At 41.5% G+C, this 21,246-nt stretch overlaps 1 protein-coding gene across 16 annotated transcripts in view; it reads right to left on the bottom strand.

Annotated features, from left to right (window-relative positions):
- Positions 1-269: 269 nt before the first annotated feature.
- LOC134359551 (acyl-coenzyme A thioesterase 3-like) overlaps positions 270-21,246 on the bottom strand; it is a 106,457-nt gene continuing 85,480 nt past the window's right edge. For 15 of the 16 annotated variants that reach the window (XM_063072976.1, XM_063072984.1, XM_063072982.1 and 12 more), the window contains 8 exons: positions 19,666-19,856; positions 12,763-12,938; positions 8,894-9,013; positions 8,198-8,280; positions 7,803-7,893; positions 1,256-1,336; positions 1,022-1,163; positions 270-734 (listed from right to left, as the gene is read on the bottom strand). In XM_063072976.1, coding sequence (XP_062929046.1) covers positions 604-734; positions 1,022-1,163; positions 1,256-1,336; positions 7,803-7,893; positions 8,198-8,280; positions 8,894-9,013; positions 12,763-12,938; positions 19,666-19,856 — 1,015 coding nt within the window. In that variant the 3' untranslated portion in view covers positions 270-603. The remainder of the gene's footprint in view (positions 735-1,021; positions 1,164-1,255; positions 1,337-7,802; positions 7,894-8,197; positions 8,281-8,893; positions 9,014-12,762; positions 12,939-19,665; positions 19,857-21,246) is intronic. The other variant, XM_063072987.1, reaches the window with a different exon arrangement.

Raw genomic sequence — 21,246 nt, forward strand, 5'->3', positions numbered from 1 at the left:
TTAAAGTACACGGTATTGGGGGTATGGTATTGATGTGGACAGAGAATTGGTTGACAGACAGAAAGCAAAGAGTGGGAATAAATGGGACCTTTTCAGAATGGCAGGCAGTGACGAGTGGGGTACCGCAAGGCTCAGTGCTGGGACCCCAGTTGTTTACAATATATATTAATGACTTAGACAAGGAAATTAAATGCAGCATCTCCAAGTTTGCGGATGACACGAAGCTGGGCAGCAGAGTTGGCTGTGAGGAGGATGCACAGCCTTGGCTATGGGGATCAGGGGGTATGGAGGGAAGGCAGGTACAGGGTTCTGAGTTGGATGATCAGCCATGATCGTACCGAATGGCAGTGCAGGCTCGAAGGGCCGAATGGCCTATTCCTGCACCTATTTTCTGTGTTTCTATGTATGGGCAGCTCTGCTAGGGCATTGACTGTCACAGGATAAATGGTGACCTTCTATGTATATCTGCTTACAACTCTAATGCAACCAAGTACAAATTTTTCAACAGATTAATTATGAATTAAATGAAAAGTACGCAACAGACAGAGTAACAAAGTTGCTTCTTTTGAAGGAACTATTAGCAATTTCACACAAAATCAACTTTCACAGTTTGGACTGGTTCACAGCAGGATGTTCAAGTACAAGATGGTTTTCCAGATATGCAAGAATCTTTTTCCAGGAATCCTCCTGAGCATCTGAATGAGGTTTTGTTGATCCTCCCCATAAAACCTTTACTTTAGGAAGAAAAAGCAGAATAGTTAAATATTAGATTGAGCCAGGTATCATCGCCAAGTCTACATTACTGCTAGCTTCACAAACTATGACATCAATTTGAATGAGTGTTAGGCTAGACTCTACCAAAGAGAGAATACGACGGATTAGGTCATAACTCGTTCACTGCCAATTAAATATTCAATTACAAAAAGGAAAGACTGCTCATTGCTATTGTAACAACTCCCCAAGGATACCTGCAATCTAACTACTGGGAATGACCATTATCATTCATAATATGATATCTCACCTATTTTGTTTGTGGAATGCAGCTTAAACCTGGTCGACCTGAAGTGGGGGGTATAAGGAGGCTCAATTAGATGGCCAGTCTGAGGATACACGACTGTTGTGAGCAAATGATCATTTCCTGCCACCTTCATCAGATTCTGTATCTGAGAGGAAGAATAACCAAGCTTTCAGCAACAAATAATTCTCACCAAAAACCTTGAAATCTCATATGGAAGTGGGTACAACAGGTACTTACCTCAAAAGCAGATTCAAATGCAGGCCAGTTTTGATCATCATCACCACAGATAATCAATAAGGGGCATCTGATTTTATCAAGCTTTCAAACAAAGACAATTATGTTTTGAATATTAACAGCAAGTATGTATGAAATGATTTAAAGTAAAAATCTGAAGGCATAAGCAAGTAGAAATATCCCTTCTACATATATTCATGGAGCATTCTGCCAGTATCTTTCTACATGAATCTTTGGAATTCATAAATTGAGTTTGCTCAACTATTGTACTAAAATATGGCATATCAGTAAATAAAATGTTTGTTTTTGATTTCTTACTTATTGCATGTAACTGCCCATGCAGTTGCAAAATTATCTATTCCTACCATTGATAACTCATTTTAGTAGAAAGATGGTCAATTTACAGGTCTAAATCAAATGGCCTTTACAAATAAAGGGAAAAAAATGAGACATTTGATTCATTTTAAAATGCATCTTTTCATTGAAACCTCCAGTTGCACTCAAACACCTGATAACTTGCCTGGATTTGTGGCCCGGAAATATGCCATAAACAAATCAAGTATTTTTATGTACAAAACAAAGGTTATCTGCTGTTAATGAAATAAATTCAGGGTCTATGATCTCAAAACAAAGTACATTAAAACATTGATAATCCACTATCCTGTTATTTGGAGGTCCCATTTTCCTCCATGTGCTTTACTGAAAAAAATCTATTATACTACTGTAGAATTTCTTTTATAAAAAAGTGAATTTAAAGGTGATGGCATATTAAAAGGAGTAACATCCGATGATCCAATAATCTGCCAGATCGGCATCAATGTTCCAAGTGCTGCAGATTAATGGAGTTTGATAAAACTCCATTGATGCTGATCAATACACTTATCCGATTGATGCACTGCAATAGAATCTATATTGTGATTGTTTTGTAGTGTAGCGATAACCATATTTGCCTGACACGTGAAAGGTCTTCAGTTCAAAGTTGGGCAGAAACAATTTGGGGGGGGGGGGGTGGTTGGGGACATCACGGTAGCGTAGAAATTAGCATTACAGCACCAGGGTCCCAGATTCAGTTCCCGATGGGTTTCCTCCCACATACGGGGTTAGGAGATTAATTGCGCACGTGGGTGGCACAGACCTGCTGGGCCAGAAGAGCCTGTTGTTGTGCTCTATTTATAAATAAATAAAAATAATATTTAGAGCATTTATTAAAATAAATTGATTTTTTTTACTCCTCTGCGATATCTGGCCTGCATGGAAGACACTGTTAAAAGCAATCAGGAGCTATTTATCATAGAGTCTTGCCTCCAGTGACGATTATTTAGAGACAAGCATACAACCAGCTTATTACTGTTTCATGTATCAAGGTACGGTAGAAAATGTTTGTTTTGTATATCATCCATAGAGATCAATTCAGCACACCATTGCATCGAGGTAGTACGAGGGAAAAAAAACAAATCCAAAATGCAGAATAAAAGTGTTACAGTTACAGTGAGAATGTGCAGTGCAGGCAGACTATAAAGTGCAAGCCCTACACAGCCTCAACATCTTGGAAGGTCCACTGTAGGTTCAACACACTGATGCAACCACAGAGGAGACATGCCAGCAGCTCTACTTTGTTAGGAGTCTGAGGAGATTTGGTATGTCACGCAGAAGCCTTGCACATTTCTATAGATGTACAGTGACTGGCTGCATCTCAACCCGCTAGGAAGGCTCTAATGCACAGGACCACAAAAGGCTGCAGTGGTTTGTCGACTCTGCCAGCCATCATAGGCACAAGCCTCCCTACCACCAAGGATTTCAAGAGTGAGTGCCTCAAGAAGGTGGCATCTGTGTTACATACCTCAAGGAGATCTGTGGGGGTTTTTTTGAGAATGATGTAATGGTCTTTTGGAGGTCACCTGATGTAATTTTCCCGCCGATGTGAGGTCACGTAATGACATGCGTACCGCGGGTATATAAGGGAAGACCCCAGATGACGCAGTTAGTTTTTAGTTTTTAGATTTCCAGCTAGAATGTACTGTGTCTCTCTTTCTGTTGCATATTTGTTTTTATGACGCAGTTTCATTTTTGAAATGTTGTTACGTTCTGTTGCAAGGTACAATAGTGCTGGATTGGCAATTTTTGCTACATGTGTTGATGTACCTTATTCCAGCAGTAGTACAGGAGAGTGAAGACTTTATCGAAGTACAGGACCCGAAGGATTGAGAAGTGTCGGTTTCATTCGGCAGTTTAACAATGGATCGAACTTATTGAGTCTTCGTTGAAGGAGTAGTGTCCTGCATCGAAGATAACTCTTGCCAAAAGAGAAAAGCGTTCATGCAACGGTTTGCTCTCTCCAAGAGAAATTAAGGTCAGTTGTTTTAAACTGTTTATTTCCAGCATTGTAAATCCTTTGAACAGAACCAGCAGGAAAGTCACGTCTATGAAGAAATCCTTCTCCAGAGAAGTCTCTCCCAATTGAATGTATAAATTTGCTGGACTTTCGAATTTACCATTTTAAGAACTATATTTGACTTTACCGCTTTAAGAACTGTTTTCACATTTAACGCTTTAAGAACCGGTGCCGAGTGACGGTTTGTTGAACGGCTGCATAGCGGTTAACTTCCGGTTAAGGTTTTCATTTGTTTTTTTTATCGTTTATCCGTGTTTAATAAATGTTTGGTTGTTTTTATATAACCTGTCTCAATTGATATTCATTGTTGCCGGTTACGTAACATCTGTCATTAAAGGCACTCACCATCTACAACAATGCCCTCTTCATCAGGGAACTACCATCAGGGTATAAGTACAGGAGCTTGAAAAACCCATACTCAATGATTCAGAATCAACTTCTTGCCCTCAGCCATCAGATTTCTGAATTATCCATGAACACTATTCAATTATTCCTTTTTTTTAATGTTGCAGCTATTAATGTTCCCTCTAATTTTTAGTAGTCAGTGTGCGCAAAAATCTTTTGTGCAAATTTTTTTCCTGTAACAGAAGTGTGTGTGCACTGAATGCACACATGGCACAGTTTATGTAGGTTTACAAAATACTTGACATAAAACTGCACAGAACAACAACAAAATAACATACTTATTTAAGCCACTCAGTTATTTTTTCTCTCTCTTGTCTTTGGCATTTACCCATTCTTTGTAAACTCTATATAGGCTAATAGAACTTCCATCCAATTGATAGCTTTTGATTCTCATTAACATATCCAAATGACATTCACCTAAACAGTTTCTCAGCTTGTTTTTGAGTTGATTCATTAGGCTAAAACCTCACTCACAGTCTGCACTAGACGTAAAAAAAGTTTCCCCCAATGTCCATCAACTGTGCAAGGTCGCAAAACTGTTCATTTTGAAGTACAAACGCCACCATTTGAGCAAAGTTTGAAATCAGTTTGTATTTAATTTTTTCTTGCACAGAAAATTTGAAATCATTAAACTAACTATTACAGTATTTTCAGCTAGAAAATCATGATATTTTAGACATAAGGTATTAACTTATTCATCGTCAAATGTGAAGTCACAATCTGCAATTGCGGAGAAATGAAAAGCTGACCATTCTTGTACCTCATCTTCAGGAAACCTTTCTTCTAAATGAACAATTATCAATTATCAATAATGAATAAATATCAATAAAGTATATCTATCTATCACAAAAGGCTATTTATAAAAGTCAACAGCGAACTTGTATCTACTGTGAAGCTTTCTTCACGTTGTTGGCTTAACAAAACTTTAACTTTGTCACTCCATGAAACATTGTCTCCCAGATACTGCTTTCTTATCTTGTTAATTTTGCCTCGCGCAACATGAAGTGAATCAATCGGTGTCAGGCCACTCTTTTGCAAAACCTTGCACAGTGCAGCCAGTACATCAAAGACATCACTTAAAACCTGTAAAGCTACTTTGTATGTGATGTTTATCAATTTCTTGTGACAGTATTTAGCCACAGGGTCATTTGACTGATCTTCTTCAAAGTATGTGATCAGTGCCTCATAATTTTTTATTATTGCCTGCAATGCAAAGTGTCTAGATAACCATCTGACTTCATAAAGTGGTCTGAAAGCAACAGCTTCATTTTCAGAATTCTCTGCAATTTCTTTAAATTCGCATCTTTTAACTGCAGATCAAGAAAACATTGTATAGATTGTTCTCATCAAGGTTTCAATGTCTCTGATTAACTTCACTTCTTTCCATGCATCGCAAATCCCCAGATCTTCATGGAGTGCTACACAGTGTTGCTGAACTAAGTGTGGAATGTCTTGTTTAAGCCTTGCTGCAACACCATTAACTCTGCCCAACATTACTGACGCTCCATCAGACGTAAACATCACCATTTTATGGAGGTCAAGTTTCTTCTCTTCATAAATCTGCCTGATCGCTGAAACAACAGAGGAAGCATCACACGCCTGCAGCTGAACTATTCCGCCAAAAAACATTTTATAAACAGTACAATTTTAGATCCGAATTTGAAGTACAGAATGAGACATTTATTGACAGATATGTCTGTGCTTTCATCAACTGCTAACGTGTGAAAATCTGCTGATGCTATTTCTTCAAACATGTCTTTCTGAACAATACAGTTGATAGTCTCCAGAAATTTGAACGCATAATTTTTGCTTCGCCAGCTGTCTGGGAGTTGAACATACTTTTCCATATGTTCATTAATGTGTTGAACTGAATGTAAAGTGTAACATGCATAGCACTCCTGTAACGGGTAATGACGGATTCTGTTGCCTGAGCTTTTGTACATCGTCCAAATGCTACTTACTTGCCAAATGACGCTTCAAAAAGTCAAGTTTCCAAATATCATCCCACTTCTCTGCACTAGCAAATACTCCAGCAACTTTCGCACCACGACAATCATCATCATCACGTGCCGTGCCCAGTTTAAGCTTTGACTGCCATGGCCCGCACACTCCTGTTTCGGGTCAAGTGGATCAATTCATTGGTATTCATTTCCAGTTCTCTGGCTGCTGTCTCCATCATCATTTGTCTTTATCTTCCTCTTGCTTTCTTCCCTTCAGTCTTCCCCATAATTACTATGCATTCCAACTCCTCTTTCCTAATCACATGTCCAATGAAGTTACGTTGCCCTTTCATGATCTCATACATTATTTCTCTTTGTGTTTGCTCTGTTCATGACAACGTCATTAGATATTACAAACAAATAACTCCAGTTTCTGAATCATACATAAATATTTCTCGTAGCTGAACGTTCATGGCCTCATGAACTTTCGGTGTAGCAGTTTCTACTATTTTGTTAAGCCATTCAACTTTAAACAAATTTGCAGTTCTTTTGCGCTTTACACCCTTTGCTTCTTTTGAATTCGACATAGTGAATCAATATTTTTTCCAATAAGAACTTAGTAAGCTATCTACAGGATTTGAAACAGATCTTTGTAAACTTTATGCTATGAACACTGTCCGCCAAAGACGGCTGCTGCTGAGATGCAGCGGTACAAACCGGAACAGGATAGGTGAGGTGACGTAAGTTAGTGCCATGCATTGTGGTATTTGAAAAACCGACTAACTAGTTAACAGAAACATTTAGCTGAAAGATTATTTTCAGCAAGTATAATTATTAATTACTTATTTTAAGTAACTTACCTTTTGTGCGCACATTAATTTCCTGTGCGCACTCGTTGAAAAACGTGTGTGCACGCGCAGCTTACGGGGAACATAGGCAGCTATATAGGACCCTGGTCAGACCCCACTTGGAGTACTGTGCTCAGTTCTGGTGGCCTCACAACAGGAAGGATGTGGAAACCATAGAAAGGGTGCAGAAGAGATTTACAAGGATGTTGCCTGGATTAGGGAACATGCCTTATGAGAATAGATTGAGTGAACTCGGCCTTTTATCCTTGGGGCAACGGAGGATGAGAGGTGACCTGATAGAGGTGTACAAGATAATGAGAGGCATTGATCGTGTGGATAGTCAGAGGCTCTTCCCCAGGGCTGAAATAGCTAACACGAGAGGGCATAGTTTTAAGGTACTTAGTAGTCGGTACAGAGGAGAGTCAGGGGTAAGATGTCTTTTTTTTTTAAACGTAGAGAGTGGTGAGTGTGTGGAATGGGCTGCTGGTGGTGGCGGTGGAGGAGGAAACGATAGGGTTTTTTTTTTAAAGAGACTCCTGGATGGCTACATGGAGCTTAGAAAAATAGATGGGTAAAGCCTAGGTAGTTCTAAGGTAGGGACATTTTCGGCACAGCTTTGTGGGCCAAAGGGCCTGTATGTTTTCTATGTTTCTGCATTATTTATTTTGTAATTTACAGTAGTTTTATGTCTCTGCACTGCACTGTTATTGCAAACAACAGATTTCATGCCGTAAGACAATAATACTGTAAATCTAATTCCAAATTTGACTGCAAGGTTAAGAGCCCATCTTATTGTATTAGGGAATCATCTCTATTCCTCATCCTTCCATACCCCCCTCCTTGACTTGGCCAATTAAAATTAAGTTCACAAGCAAAATATTTTTTGGTCGGCTACACAGATGTTAATTTATTTCTCAGCCTTTTTTTTCCTTTTTATTATTTACATTATGAGTAAAAGCTTTTACCTTCACCATGGACTCTGGATCTGTGAATGGCAAAGGAATGTATTTCCATATCACAGCGCCATCTTCCGCAAACTTAAATTTACTTTCATGACTTGGTGAAAAGACAAGAAAAATACACGATTAATTAGTCCAAGATAACATTTTACTTTATACTGTGTTATAAATCCTTCCTCTCATTGAAAATTATATAGGTTTGCACAGGTTACCAACTTCACAGAGTTTGAGGCATTTTAGCAATTCTCTAAGTTGAAGCTTTCTTGCAGGAGGCAACCAATTCACTCAGATATTTAAATACAATGATATATTCAATAAGGTCTGCACTCTACTAAAGTAATAACTACTGAAGAACAGCAGTAATATATAAAAGAAGAAAATTAGAAATTAGATTAACTTACTCATTCGCATCTTGAAACAGAATTGAATTTCCATCCTTGATCAGATTAAAATGACTTCCACTGATACAGACTAAACATTTGGGCTGAAGGAAAAAATGTGAAGTGGAATGGATGAACAAACAAGATCCGTAGAAGAGTTTGTATTCTTTGTAAAAAAAAATGAAGCTAGAAGCAGAGACAGATTCACAAAACCAATTTCCAGCAAATTAATCCACGGTCTGCGATAATAATAACCAACCACAATTGCAGAACATTTTACAATTTTGCACGCTAAATCAGAACTGGAAAATATGTCAGCTTAGTTGGGAAACTGACTGCCTTGTCAGTTTAACTACTTTGCAAAGACAAGATTTATTGAATAAACCTTCATTTCAAAACACTCAGATTCTTAGTTTGAAAACTACAAGAGAATAACCAATCTGATTGAAAATATATATCTACGAACAATGAATTCTCATTTTGACCCTTAAAATTGCAAATTTTTTGTTGTAAGTTTATTCAACAGATGATTCAAAAATATTTTGCAATGGCTGGATTCTCACTTAAAATTTAGTAAACAGACATAAAACTAGTTCCAATCTCATAGTAATACAATGAATTAAAATGTTAAATTGGAATCTTGTACCAAGTTTCCATTTGGATGCTGAACTTAACATTTCTCATTTTCAAATCATTTTCATAGTTTATTAAACTTACATGAATATTTCTGAGCTCTGCTGCCATCAGGAGTGCCACTGTAAATCCAAGTGAAAGCCCTACAAGGGCAACTCTCCCTTTTGCAATCTTTGGATGGCTCTCAAGGGCAACGAAGGCCTCCTGTGTGATAGTGAGCAACATAAATAACATCATCATTTAACAAAAACAATAAACATTAAAAACTACCGACCCTGCAATTTTGACTGGACATGACTTCTGCCATAAGTTATGTGGGTGTACCTGACTTTGGCCCATTTATATTCTGAGTAGAATCATTTGTAGGCGGCCTTTATGCACCACTACATTGACTGCTTTCACAGTACAAAGAGGAACCATTCCAATCCCCTTGTTGCTTTTTTACTTCAAAACAGTTTACATTTTTAGAATTAAATAATTTACTCTTGCTGCAGGAGTGACCTCTCTTTGCTAGTGAGAGATCGTCTAAGATGCCGAAGTGTTAGGATGGACTGTAGTTTTTGATGGACTCTAGATCAAGTTCACCTTGGGGGCTTTGCTATTGCTTGCATGGTGAGGGTCATTGTTTTTGTTGGTACAACTGGCGGGGGGGGGGAGGGCTTTGGAGTTCAGATATTTCTGTGATTCATTCCTTAGAAAATTTTCTGTTCTGTGGATGTCTTGAGTACGAATTTCAGGTTGTATACTGTATACATTCTCAGATATGAAATTGAACCATACTTGAACTTGGATTTTTAAAAAATATTTGTAGTTTTCTTCATTTGCATATTGTTATTTGTCGGTCTTTGTGTGTAGTTTTACATTTATTATATTGAACATCTTTGTTCTTACAGTGAATGCCTGCAAGAAAATGTATCTCAGGGTGGTATATGGTGACATATACATACTTTGATAATAAGTTCACTTTGATCTTTGAACTTGATAATTGGCCAGTTTTAAATATTTGTTCAAAATCAAACTCACAGACATATACAAAAGGACATGACTGCAAAGGCATAATGAAAAGCTTTCAGAGATTTTAAGTGAGGTCAATTATTCAACTTTCAAATATCAAAGTATTGAACTGAATTGACTTTATTACTTACATCCTTCAAGTACACGAGTAAAAATCTTTACGTTACATCTGTCTAAATGTGCAATGTTCAATTTATAGTAATTTATAATAAATAGTATGTACAACAGGACAGTCAATTTAACATACAAATACAATTGTATCAGCATGAATTAATCAGTCTGATGGCCTGGTGGAAGAAGCTGTCCTGGCTTTTATGCTGCGGTACCATTTCTCTGATGGTAGCAGCTGGAACAGTTTGTAGTTGGGGCGACTCGGGTCCCCAGTGATCCTTTGGGCCCTTTTTACGCACCCGTCTCTGTAAATGCCCTGAATAGTGAGAAGTTCATATCTACAGATGCGCTGGGCTGTCCACACCACTCTCTGCAGAGTCCTGTGATTGAGGGAAGGGCAGCTCCCATACCAGGCAGTGAGACAGTCAGTCAGGATGCTCTCAATTGTGCCCCTATAGAAAGTTCTTAGGATTTGGGGGCCCATACCAAACTTCTTCAACCATCTGAGGTGAAAGAGACACTGTTGTGCCTTTTTCACCACACAGCCGGTGTGTACAGACCAGGTGAGACCCTCGGTGATGTGTATGCCAAGGAACTTAAAGCCGTTCACCCTCTCAACCCCAGATCCATTGATGTCAATAGAGGTTAGCCTGTTTTCATTCCTCCTGTGGTCCACAACCAGCTCCTTAGTTTTTGTGACATTGAGAGAGAGGTTGTTTTCTTGACACCACTATGTCAGAGAGATGATCTCTTTGTAGGCTGCCTCATTATTGTTTGAGATTAGGCCAATCAATGTAGCATGGTCAGCAAATTGAATTAGCAGATTGGAGTTGTGGGTGGCAGCATAGTCATGGGTATACAGAGAGTAAAGGAGGGGACTTAGGACACAGCGCTGAGGGGCACCTGTGTTGAGGGGCAGAGGTGAGGGAGCCCACTCTTACCACCTGCCGGCAATCTGACAGGAAGTGTAGGATCCAGCTGCACAAGGCAGGGTCAAGGCCGAGGTCTCTGAGCTTCCTGTCGAGCCTGGTTGGAATTATGGTGTTGAATGCTGAACTGTAGTCCAAGAACAGCATTCTCACATAAGCATCCTTCTTTTCCAGACGTGTAAGGATGGTGTGTAGAGCTGTGGCTACTGCGTCATCTATTGATCAGTTGTGTCGGTAGGTGAATTGTAGGGGGTCCAGTGTGGGTGGTAGCAAGCTGCAGATGTAATCCTTGACCAGCCTTTCAAAGCATTTGCTTATTATTGAGGTAAGTGTGATAGGACACCAGTCGTTCAGACATGTTACCTTGGTCTTTTTAGGTATCAGAACAATGGTGGACATTTTGAAGTAGGAGGGCACTCTAAACTGGGAGAAGGAGAGATTAAAAATGCCTGAAAACACACCTGCCAGTTGGGCCACGCAAATCCTGAGTACTCGCCCTGGGACACCATCCAGTCCACAGCCTTGCGACTATCCACCCATTGAAAACACCTGCGTACTTCAGTCTCAGAGATGACCAAGGTGCAGGTTGCTTCGATGGCTCTCCTCAGGGGGCTCAGTGTTGGCGACATCCAACCGTGAGTAAAAACGATTTAGCTCATCTGGGAGAGGGGCAGCAATGTTGGAAACTCTACTGTGTTTAGCTTTGAAGTCTGCGATGGTACGTAGACCTTGCCATAAGTTGCGTGTGTTGTTGTTGGTGGGGAAATATGTCTGGGTCTTGTCCCTGTATTGTTCTTTCGCTGCCTTGATGACTTCGTGAAGATCGTAGCTGCATTTCTTGAGTTCCTGTTGGTCACCTGCAACGTAAGCTCTGTGTCGAGCGCTAAGTGCTGCTCGCACAGCACTGTTGATCCAGGGTTTCTGGTTCAGATAGACCCTGACCGATTTCAGGGGCACAACATCTTCAATGCACTTCTGGATGAAACCCGTGACCTTTTCCGTGAACTAATAAACATCCTCATCATGAAAGGCATTCTAGTTGACATCATCGAAGCAGTCTTGTAGCATGGAGGCCGATTGGTCGGACCAACAGTGGACAGTTTTAACTATGGCGCCTCTTCTTTCAGCTTCTGCCTGTACCTCGGCAGCAGCAAGATGGATGAGTGGTCCGACTTTCCAAACGGCGGGGCGGAGAAACGCATGGTAAGCATTGCGGAAGGGAGAGTAGCAGTGGTTGAGTATGCTATCTCCCTGTGTGCTCACCTGGGCGTATTGACAAAACTTCAGAGAGGCTTTAGACAGCGATGCTCTATTAAAGTCACCAGCAACGATGAAGGCAGCCTCTGGGCATACAGTCTCCAGCGTGCTGATGGTCTCATACAGTTCCTTGAGAGCCAAGTCAGTTTCAGCCTGCGACAGAATATATACAGCTGTGATAATAACAGCCGTGAACTCCCTAGGCAGGCAGTAAGGTCTACACAGCAGCACAAAGTACTCCAGATCTGGGGAACAAAAGGATTTGAGGGTATGCACTTTCCTGGGATTGCACCAAGCATTGTTGACCATGAAGCGTACCCCTCCTCCTTTACTCTTCCCAGAGAGGTTTTTTGACCTGTCTGCCTGGAACAGGGAGAACCCAGAAGGCTCGATAGCATGATCCGGTATCTCCTCTGTCAGCCAGGTCTCCACGAAGTATAAAACATTACATTCCTTTGTTTTCCGCTGATAGGAGGTTCTGGCTCTCTGTTCACAAAGCATATTGTCCAGGGACTGAAAGTTAGCCAGGAGTATGCTAGGGAGCAGCAGCCAATTAGCATACTGTCTCAACCTCACCAGGACACCGGCCCTTCTCCCTCGCCTCTGTACTGGAAATATTAAATCCAATGAAATATTCTTTACCTCAAAGTAAGAAAGGCTTGGGTCAAAGACTTCTTTTGCTGGTGGAAGGTCCTCATGTCTTATGTATGCCAAGGCAAGCGCTGCAAATCCTCTGGATGCAAAAAGAGCTGCTCGATATTCTACAAGACCTCCTCCACCGCCCCACATGTCCAGAACTGCAGGAAACGGTCCAGGTCCTAATAAGCCATTAGAATACATAGCTTTAAAATGCAGTTAACACGTTGCTAGAATATAGCAGAACATTATGACAAGGAGGAATTTCTTTAGCCAGTGGATGGTGACTCAGGGATGTATTATCACAGGTAGCTGTGGAGGCCAAGTCACTGAGTATATTTAAAGCGGAAGCTGATAGGTTCTTGATTAGTCAGAGTATCAATTGTTATAGGGAGAAGATAGGAGAATGGGGTTGAGGGGGATAATAAATCAGCAATGATGAATGATGGAGCAGATTCGATGAGCCAAATGGTTTAATTCTGCTCTTATATCTTATGGTCTTACTATGTACTGCATCTAAATGACAAACACGGCACACAGTGAAGGCAAATATTATGGAATACTTTGCATTTATACATATATGACAATGCATCTTACATAAGATGCCCAAGGTATGCCCTAAAGTACTTCAAAATCAATTAAGTACAATTTTGCTTCCTTTATTAAAGGAGACGATACAACCTCTGAAGGTTCCCTGCCGAATCCTGGGATGATGGGATTGACTGCTGAGGAAAGAATCAATGCTCAACCGTAGTTTAGAAGAATGAGAGGTGTTCAAATTAAAACACAAAATTCTGAAAGACTTGACAAAGAAGATGCTGAGAAATTGTTTCTCCGGGTGAGGGAGGGTTGCAGGATCAAAAATAAACAGAATGACGGACACGCATTTAAGACAGATGAAGGGCAAGGCTAAGTACCCCTGTGTTCATGGCCCTCGACAACAGGTATATCACTTTGGATACTGTCAGCGGTGGGGTCGGGGGGAGAAGGAAGACCTAACAGAGGAAAGTCGCACTGGGCGAGTCTCTGCCCTATGGAGGGAGGGGGGAGAGGAGGCACGCCGCCGCCACAGGGCATTCTTTAGTTAAGGGAACAGACAGGAGGTTCTGCGGGCGAGAACGAGATTCCCGAGTTGCCTCCCGTGTGCCAGGGTCTGGGATATCTCAAAGGTTGAGTCCTCAGCATTCTTAACAGCCAGAAGTCACAGTCTATGTAGGTACCAATGACATGGGTAGGACAAGTAACAATGTTCTGCGTAGGGAGTTCAGGGAGTTACGTACTATGTTAAAGGGCACGACCTCCAGAGTTGTGCTCTCAGGATTGCTGCCTGTGCCATGTGCTAGTGAGGACAGAACTAGGAAGATTATATAGTTTAATACGTGGCTAAGCAGTTGGTGTAGGAGGGAAAGCATAAGAGTTTTAGATCATTGGGCTCTCTTCCAGGGAAGGTGGAACTTGTACAGACTAGATGGCTTGCACCTGAATTGGAAGGGGACTAACATCCTAGTGGGAAGGTTAATTAATGTTGCACGGTGGGGTTCATAGTCATACTTTATTGATCCCGGGGGAAATTGGTTGCAGGGGGATGGGAACCAGACCGTCAGAACAGTTAGAGGAGAGGTTGTGGAGAGAGGTGTCGGTAAGACCTCAAAGTCAGGAATCAAAAGTTTGAGCATGGGGCAACTATTGTCTTGAGCTGCATAGATTACAATGCAAGAATTATCATAGGTGGCCTGCAAGTCACAATGGGAGATAGAAAATGCATGCCAAAAGGGCAACATTACAATAGTCATGGGGGAATTTCAATATGCAGGTAGATTGGAAAATCAGGTTGGTGCTGCATTACAGGAGGGGAATTTCTAGAGTGACTATGAGATGGTTTTATAGAGCAGCTTGTGGTTGAGTCTACTAGGGGTTCAGCTATTCTGGATTGGGTGTTGTGCAATGAACCAGAATTGATGAGAGAGTTTAAGATAAAAGAACCCTTAAGAGAAAGTAATAATTATATGATCAAATTCACCCTGAAATTTGAGGAGAAGCTGAAGTCAGATGTATCAGTATTACAGTAGAGTAAAAGGGCAACGGCTTCGACAAGCCGGCTAAACCAGGTGAGGGTAGCCGACGGGTCTCAAATCCTCGGTGAAATAGGGAGTTGTCTATCCCAGCATGTGAAGACAGACTCCGGCGGATTGAGCGGACGAGACCCATGGAAGGTCCAACGGTCAAGAAGGCGGTCTCTGCAAGTGTCGTGGAACGTGTAGAGCAGGACAAGACACAGAAGACGTCTTGGTCATCCACTGCGCCTAGATGGGAATTGGGAAGAGAGAGTGAGGCTGACGCTGCGCAACTCTCCCTCACTTAAATCCAAATGACGCGCTAGTCTCGGCACCATCATAATGGTGTCGAGGTCCTCATCGACGTCAACGATGGATGAACAACAACAACAAAAGGAATTACAGAGGTATGAGAGGGGAGTTGGTCAGAATTGATTGGAAAAGGACACTGGCAGGGATGATGGCAGAGCAGCAATGCCTGGAATTTCAGAAAGCAATCCAGAAGGCACAAAATATACACATCCCAAAGAGGAAGTACCCCAAAAGGAAGATGACACAACTGTGGCTAACAAGAGAAGTTAAAGCCAATGAGAGGGCATATAATAGAGCAAAGATTAGTGGGAGGTTAGAAGATTGGGAAGCTTTTAAAAACCAACAGAGGACAACTATAAGTAAAGATGGAATTCAAAAGTAAGTTAGCCAATAGCATTAAAAAAGATACCAAAAGTTTCTTCAGACACAAAGTACAAAAGAGAGGCGAGAGTGGATATCAGACTGCTAGAGAGGTAGTAATGGGGACAATGAAATGGCAGACAAGCTGAATATTATTTTGCATCAGTCTTCACTATGAAAGACAGTAGCAGTATGGTGGAAGTTTCGGTGTCAGGGGACACAAGGTGTTGAAATTACCATAACTAGAGAGTAGGTTCTTGGAGGAAAGTGAAAGTTCTGTAGGTAGTTAAGTCCCTGGACCAGATGGTGTACACCCCAGAGTTCTGAAAGAGATGGCTGAAGAGGTCATGGAGGCATTAGAAATTATCTTTCCAGAATCACTAGATTCTGGAATGGTTCCAGAAGAATGGAAAATTGCAAATGTTTCTTCACTCCTCAAGAAGGCAGAGAAGCAGAAGAAAGGAAACTCTAGGCCAGTTAGTCTGACCTCAATGGTTGGGAAGATGTTGGAGTTGATAATTAACAAGGGTGAGGTCTCAGGGTACTTGGAGGCACATGATGAAATAGGCAGTAGTCAGCATGGTTTCCATCAAGGGAAAACCTTGTCTGACAAATTTGTTGGAATTCTTTGAAGAAATAACAAGCAGACAAAGGAGAATCGGTTGATGTTGTTTACTTGGATTTTCAGAAGGCCTTTGACAAGGTACTACACATGAGGCTGCTTAACAAGCTATGAGCCCAAGGTACTACAGGAAAGATTCTAGCATGGATAAAGCAGTGGCTGATTGGTAGGAGGTAAAGAACGGGTATAAAGGAAGTTTTTTCTTGCTGGCTACCAGCGGTGTTCCATAGGGTCTGTGTTGGGACCGATTCTTTTTACTTTGTATGTCAATGATTTGGATGATGGAATTGAAAGATTTGTTGCAATGTTTGCAGAGGAAATGAAGATAATTGGGGGGGGGGCAGGTAGTTTTGAGTAAGCAGAAAGGCCATAGGAGATCTTATATTAGGAAAACGGGCAAAGTGGCAGATGGAATACAGTGTCAGGAAGTGTACGGTCATGCACTTTGATAGAAGAAATGAAAGGGTTGACCATTTTCTAAATGGAGAGAAAATACAAAAATCTGAGGTGCAAAGGAATTTGAGAGTCCTTGAGCAGGATTCCGTAAAGGTGAATTTGCAGGTTGAGTCTGTGGTGAGGAAGGAAGATGCGATGTCAGCATTCATTTCAAGAGGGCTAGAATATAAAAGCAAGGAGGTAATGTTGAGACTTTATAAAGCACTGGTGAGGCCTCACTTGGGAGTATTGTGAGCATGTTTGAGCCCCGTATCTTAGAAAGGATGTGCTAAAACTGGAGAAGATTCGAAGGAGGTTCACGAAACGATTCCAGGATTGAATTGCTTTTCATACAAACAGTGTTGCTGGCTCCGCATCTGTAACCACTGGCATTCAGAAGAATGAGGGGAGACCTCATTGAAACCTATCGAATGGTGAAAGTGGAAGTGGAGAGGAAGTTTCCTGTGGTGGGGAGTCCAAGACCAGAGGACAGAGTCTCAGAATAGAGGGGCTTCTTTTTAGTATGGAGGAATTTTTTTTAGCCAGAGAGTGGTGAATCTGTGGAATTTGTTGCCATAGACCAAGTCTTTATGCTAGGCATTCTACAAGTATACGAAGAACAAGAGGATAAGATGTGAGAGAATAGGACCAATCAAGTGTGACAATGGAAAAGCGTGCATGGAACCAGAGGAGATGGCAGAGGTACTTAATGAATACTTTGCTTCAGTATTCACTACAGAGAAGAACTTTGGTGACTGTAGGGATGACTTACAGTGGACTGAAAAGCTTGAGCATATAGATATTAAAAAAGAGGATGTGCTGGAGCTTTTGGAAAGCATCAAGTTGGATAAGCTACTGGGACGGGACGAGGTGTACCCCAGGCTACTGTGGAAGGTGGTGAGGGGATTGCTGAGCCTCTGGCAATGATCTTTGCATCATCATTGGGGATGGGAGAGGTTCCAGGGGATTGGAGCGCTGCAGATGTTGTTCCCTTATTCAAGAAAGTGAGTAGAGATTGCCCAGGAAATTATAGACCAGTGAGTCTTACTTTAGTGGTTGGTAGGTTGATGGAGAAGATCCTGAGAGGCAGGATTTGTGAACATTTGGAGAGGCATAATATGGTTAGGAATAGTCAGCATGGCTTTGTCACAGGCAGGTTGTGTCTAACGAGCTTGACTGAATTTTCTGAGGATGTGACTAAACACATTGATGAAGGAAGCGCCGTAGATGTAGTGTATATGGATTTCATCAAGGCATTTGGTAAGGTACCCAATGCAAAGTAAGGAAACATGGGATACAAAGGGACCTTGCTTTGTGGATCCAGAACTGGCTTGCCCACTGAAGGCAAAAAGTGGTTGTAGACAGGTCATATTCTGCATGGAGGTCGGTCACGAGTGGTTTGCCTCAGGGATCTGTTCTGGGACCCCTACGCTTTGTGATTTTTATAAGTGAATTGGATGAGGAAGTGGAGGGATGGGTTAGTAAATTTGCTGATGACACAAAGGTTGGAGGTGTTGTGGATAGTGTGGAGGGCTGTCAGAGCTTACAGCGGGACATCGATAGGATGCAAAACTGGGCTGAGAAGTGGCAGATGGAGTTCAACCCAGATAAGTGTGAGGTGGTTCATTCTGGTAGGTCAAATATGATGGCAGAATATAGTATTAATGGTAAGACTTGGCAGTATGGAGGATCAGAGGGTTCTTGGGGTCTGAATCCATTGGACACTCAAAGCTGCTACGCAGGTTGACTGTGTGGTTAAGGTGGCATATGGTGCATTGGCCTTCATCAACTGTGGGATTGAGTTCAATAGCCGAGAGGTAATGTTACAGCTATATAGGACCCTGATCAGACCCTACTTGGAGTACTGTGCTCAGTTCTGGTCATCTCACTACAGGATGTGCAAACTATAGAAAGGGTGCAGAGGGGATTTACAAGGATGTTGCCTGGATTTGGGAGTATGCCTTATGAGAACAGGGTGAGAGAATTTGGCCTTTTCTCCTTGGAGCAATGGAGGATGAGAGGTGACCTGATAGAGGTGTATAAGATGATGAGAGGCATCGATTCTGTGGACAGCCAGAGGCTTTTTCCCAGGGCTGAAGTAGCTAACATGAGAAGGCACAGTTTTGAGGTGCTTGGAAGCAGGTACACAGGAGATGTCAGGGGTAGGTTTTTTTTTTCCAACAGATTGGTGAGTGCGTGGAATGGGTTGCTGGTAACGGTGGTGGATGTGGATACAATAGGATCTTTTAAGAGACTCTTGGATAGTACATGGAGCTTAGAAAAATAGAGGGCTATGGGTAACCATAGGTAATTTCTAAAGTAACTACATGTTCGGCACAGCATCGTGGGCCGAAGGGCCTGTATTGTGCTGCCGGTTTTCTATGTTTCTATATTTAAGGTAGAGATTGATAGATTCTTAATTGGTCAGGGCATGAAGGGATAATGGGAGAAGGCAGAAGATTGGAGCCGAGATGAAAATTGAATCAGTCATGATAAAATGGCAGAGCAGACTTGATGGGCCAAATGGCCCAGTTCTGCTCCTATACCTTATGGGCTTATGTAGTACAGGGTGGTGAAGAAGGTGAGGAGATGCACCAGAGTCTCCCTAAAAGGGTTGAAATTTAAGATTAATTCCAGAGAATGAGTATATATTCTACACAAATAGTTAAGAAAAACATGCATCTTCCAAGACGTAGTCAGTTCGATGGATAGCTGCCTTTTTCTAAGGCACAGATTTCAGGTTCCCAAGCAAACATTTCTTGCTAAACTAGCATCACTAATAGAAACATTCTGGCTATTAATCAAAATCTGAATACAAGATATTGAAAACTAAAAATTGGCTGTTGCCTTTTCCTACATAATGGCAAACAATGTAACTCAATGTAATTCACAGAATTTAAGCCACCTTGATAGACAAAACAATGCACAGTAAGTGCTATGCAAAACAATTCTTTTCCCCTGAGTTTTTCATGGTAGGCAATCAGGCAACGGAAAAAAAAACAATAAGAAAATTATATAAAAAGGCATCCAGAAACATTGGGGAATAACAGTAAGCAAGTTCATGGCCAGCTAAGTACAAGGGTAAATAATGAAATATTACTGTTTTACAGCACAGCATTCTGTTACCTGGTGGCAAGAAGAGTGTTCCAACAACACGACCATTTCTGAACTGTAACCTGGTGGTGCCTGGGGCCATATAAAAGCGTTCTAATACAACCGATGCCAGCACTGTTTCCTGGTCAAAGTTATGAGAAATCCATCCACTGTGTACAGAAACAGTTACTGAAAGTGGGGTGGTCACATCCCTCTTTCGCAACCTGAAAAATAAATTGGCATACATGGAAATACAACCTGTAACTGTCAAAGTAGAAGTTTAGAAAAGGCCAAATATTGCAAAAACTGCAGATGCTGAAACCAAGAGAATCTTGTAAACACCAGGCAGTCAGGCAGTTTGTGTGGAAACAGAGTAAACATTTCAGAACTGTGAAGAAAATCAAGTTGTACATTGCAGAGGGGGTCAGGAATTGAGGGACAAGACAAAGATAATATCTTTCAGAACGAGTCTGAGGCTACTATTGGATAAGTTGTTAACAAAGTCATATTGTAAAAGGGGTAATGGGGTAGTTACAGAGAGAAAACATGCCCCCACCCCCTGTCCATTAAAACTGAAAACGGCAGTTTGAGTTCCAGGTCCTATTACAATTTTAGTCCAAACATAGATAAAAGAAAACAAGCACCAACTTCCAGAAGAGATCCTATCCTTGAGATCAAGGAAGCATTTGACCAAACACAGTACAAAGAGCAATGCTGACTGCTTCTACACATTATCCAGCACCTAAAACACCCGTTTATTCTGCCAGATGCAAGATGCACTGTAGCAGCTCTCAAGGTTTTATTGATAATCTCTCCCAAACACTTCATACTTTATTGTCGCCAAACAATTGGTACTAGAACATACAACCATCACAGCGATATTTGATTCTGCGCTTCCCACTCCCTGGATTACAAATATTAAAGATTAAAAATAGTAAATATTAAAAATTTTAATTATAAATCATAAATAGAAAATGGAAAGTAAGGTAGTGCAAAAAAAACTGAGAGGGAGGTCCGGATATTTGGAGGGTACGGCCCAGATCCGGGTCAGGATCCGTTCAGCAGTCTTATCACAGTTGGAAAGAAGCTGTTCCCAAATCTGGCCGTACGAGTCTTCAAGCTCCTGAGCCTTCTCCCGGAGGGAAGAGGGACAAAAAGTGTGTTGGCTGGGTGAGTCGTGTCCTTGATTATCCTGGCAGCACTGCTCCGACAGCGTGCTGTGTAAAGTGAGTCTACAGACAGAAGATTGGTTTGTGTGATGTGCTGCGCCGTGTTCACAATCTTCTGCAGCTTCTTTCGGTCTTGGACAGGACAACTTCCATACCAGGTTGTGATGCACCCTAGAAGAATGCTTTCTATGGTGCATCTATAAAAATTAGTGAGGGTTTTAGGGGACAGGCCAAACTTCTTTAGTTTTCTCAGGAAGTAAAGGTGCTGGTGGGCCTTCTTGGCAGTGGACTCTGCTTGGGTGGACCAAGTCAGGTCATTTGTGATATTGACCCCGAGGAACTTAAAGCTTTTGACCCGTTCCACTTGTGCACCACCGATGTAAATTGGGTCGTGTGGTCCGCTACTCCTTCTGAAGTCAACAACCAATTCCTTCGTCTTGTTGAC

Source organism: Mobula hypostoma, chromosome 20 (assembly GCF_963921235.1).
Source record: "Mobula hypostoma chromosome 20, sMobHyp1.1, whole genome shotgun sequence".
Lineage (NCBI taxonomy): Eukaryota > Metazoa > Chordata > Chondrichthyes > Myliobatiformes > Myliobatidae > Mobula > Mobula hypostoma.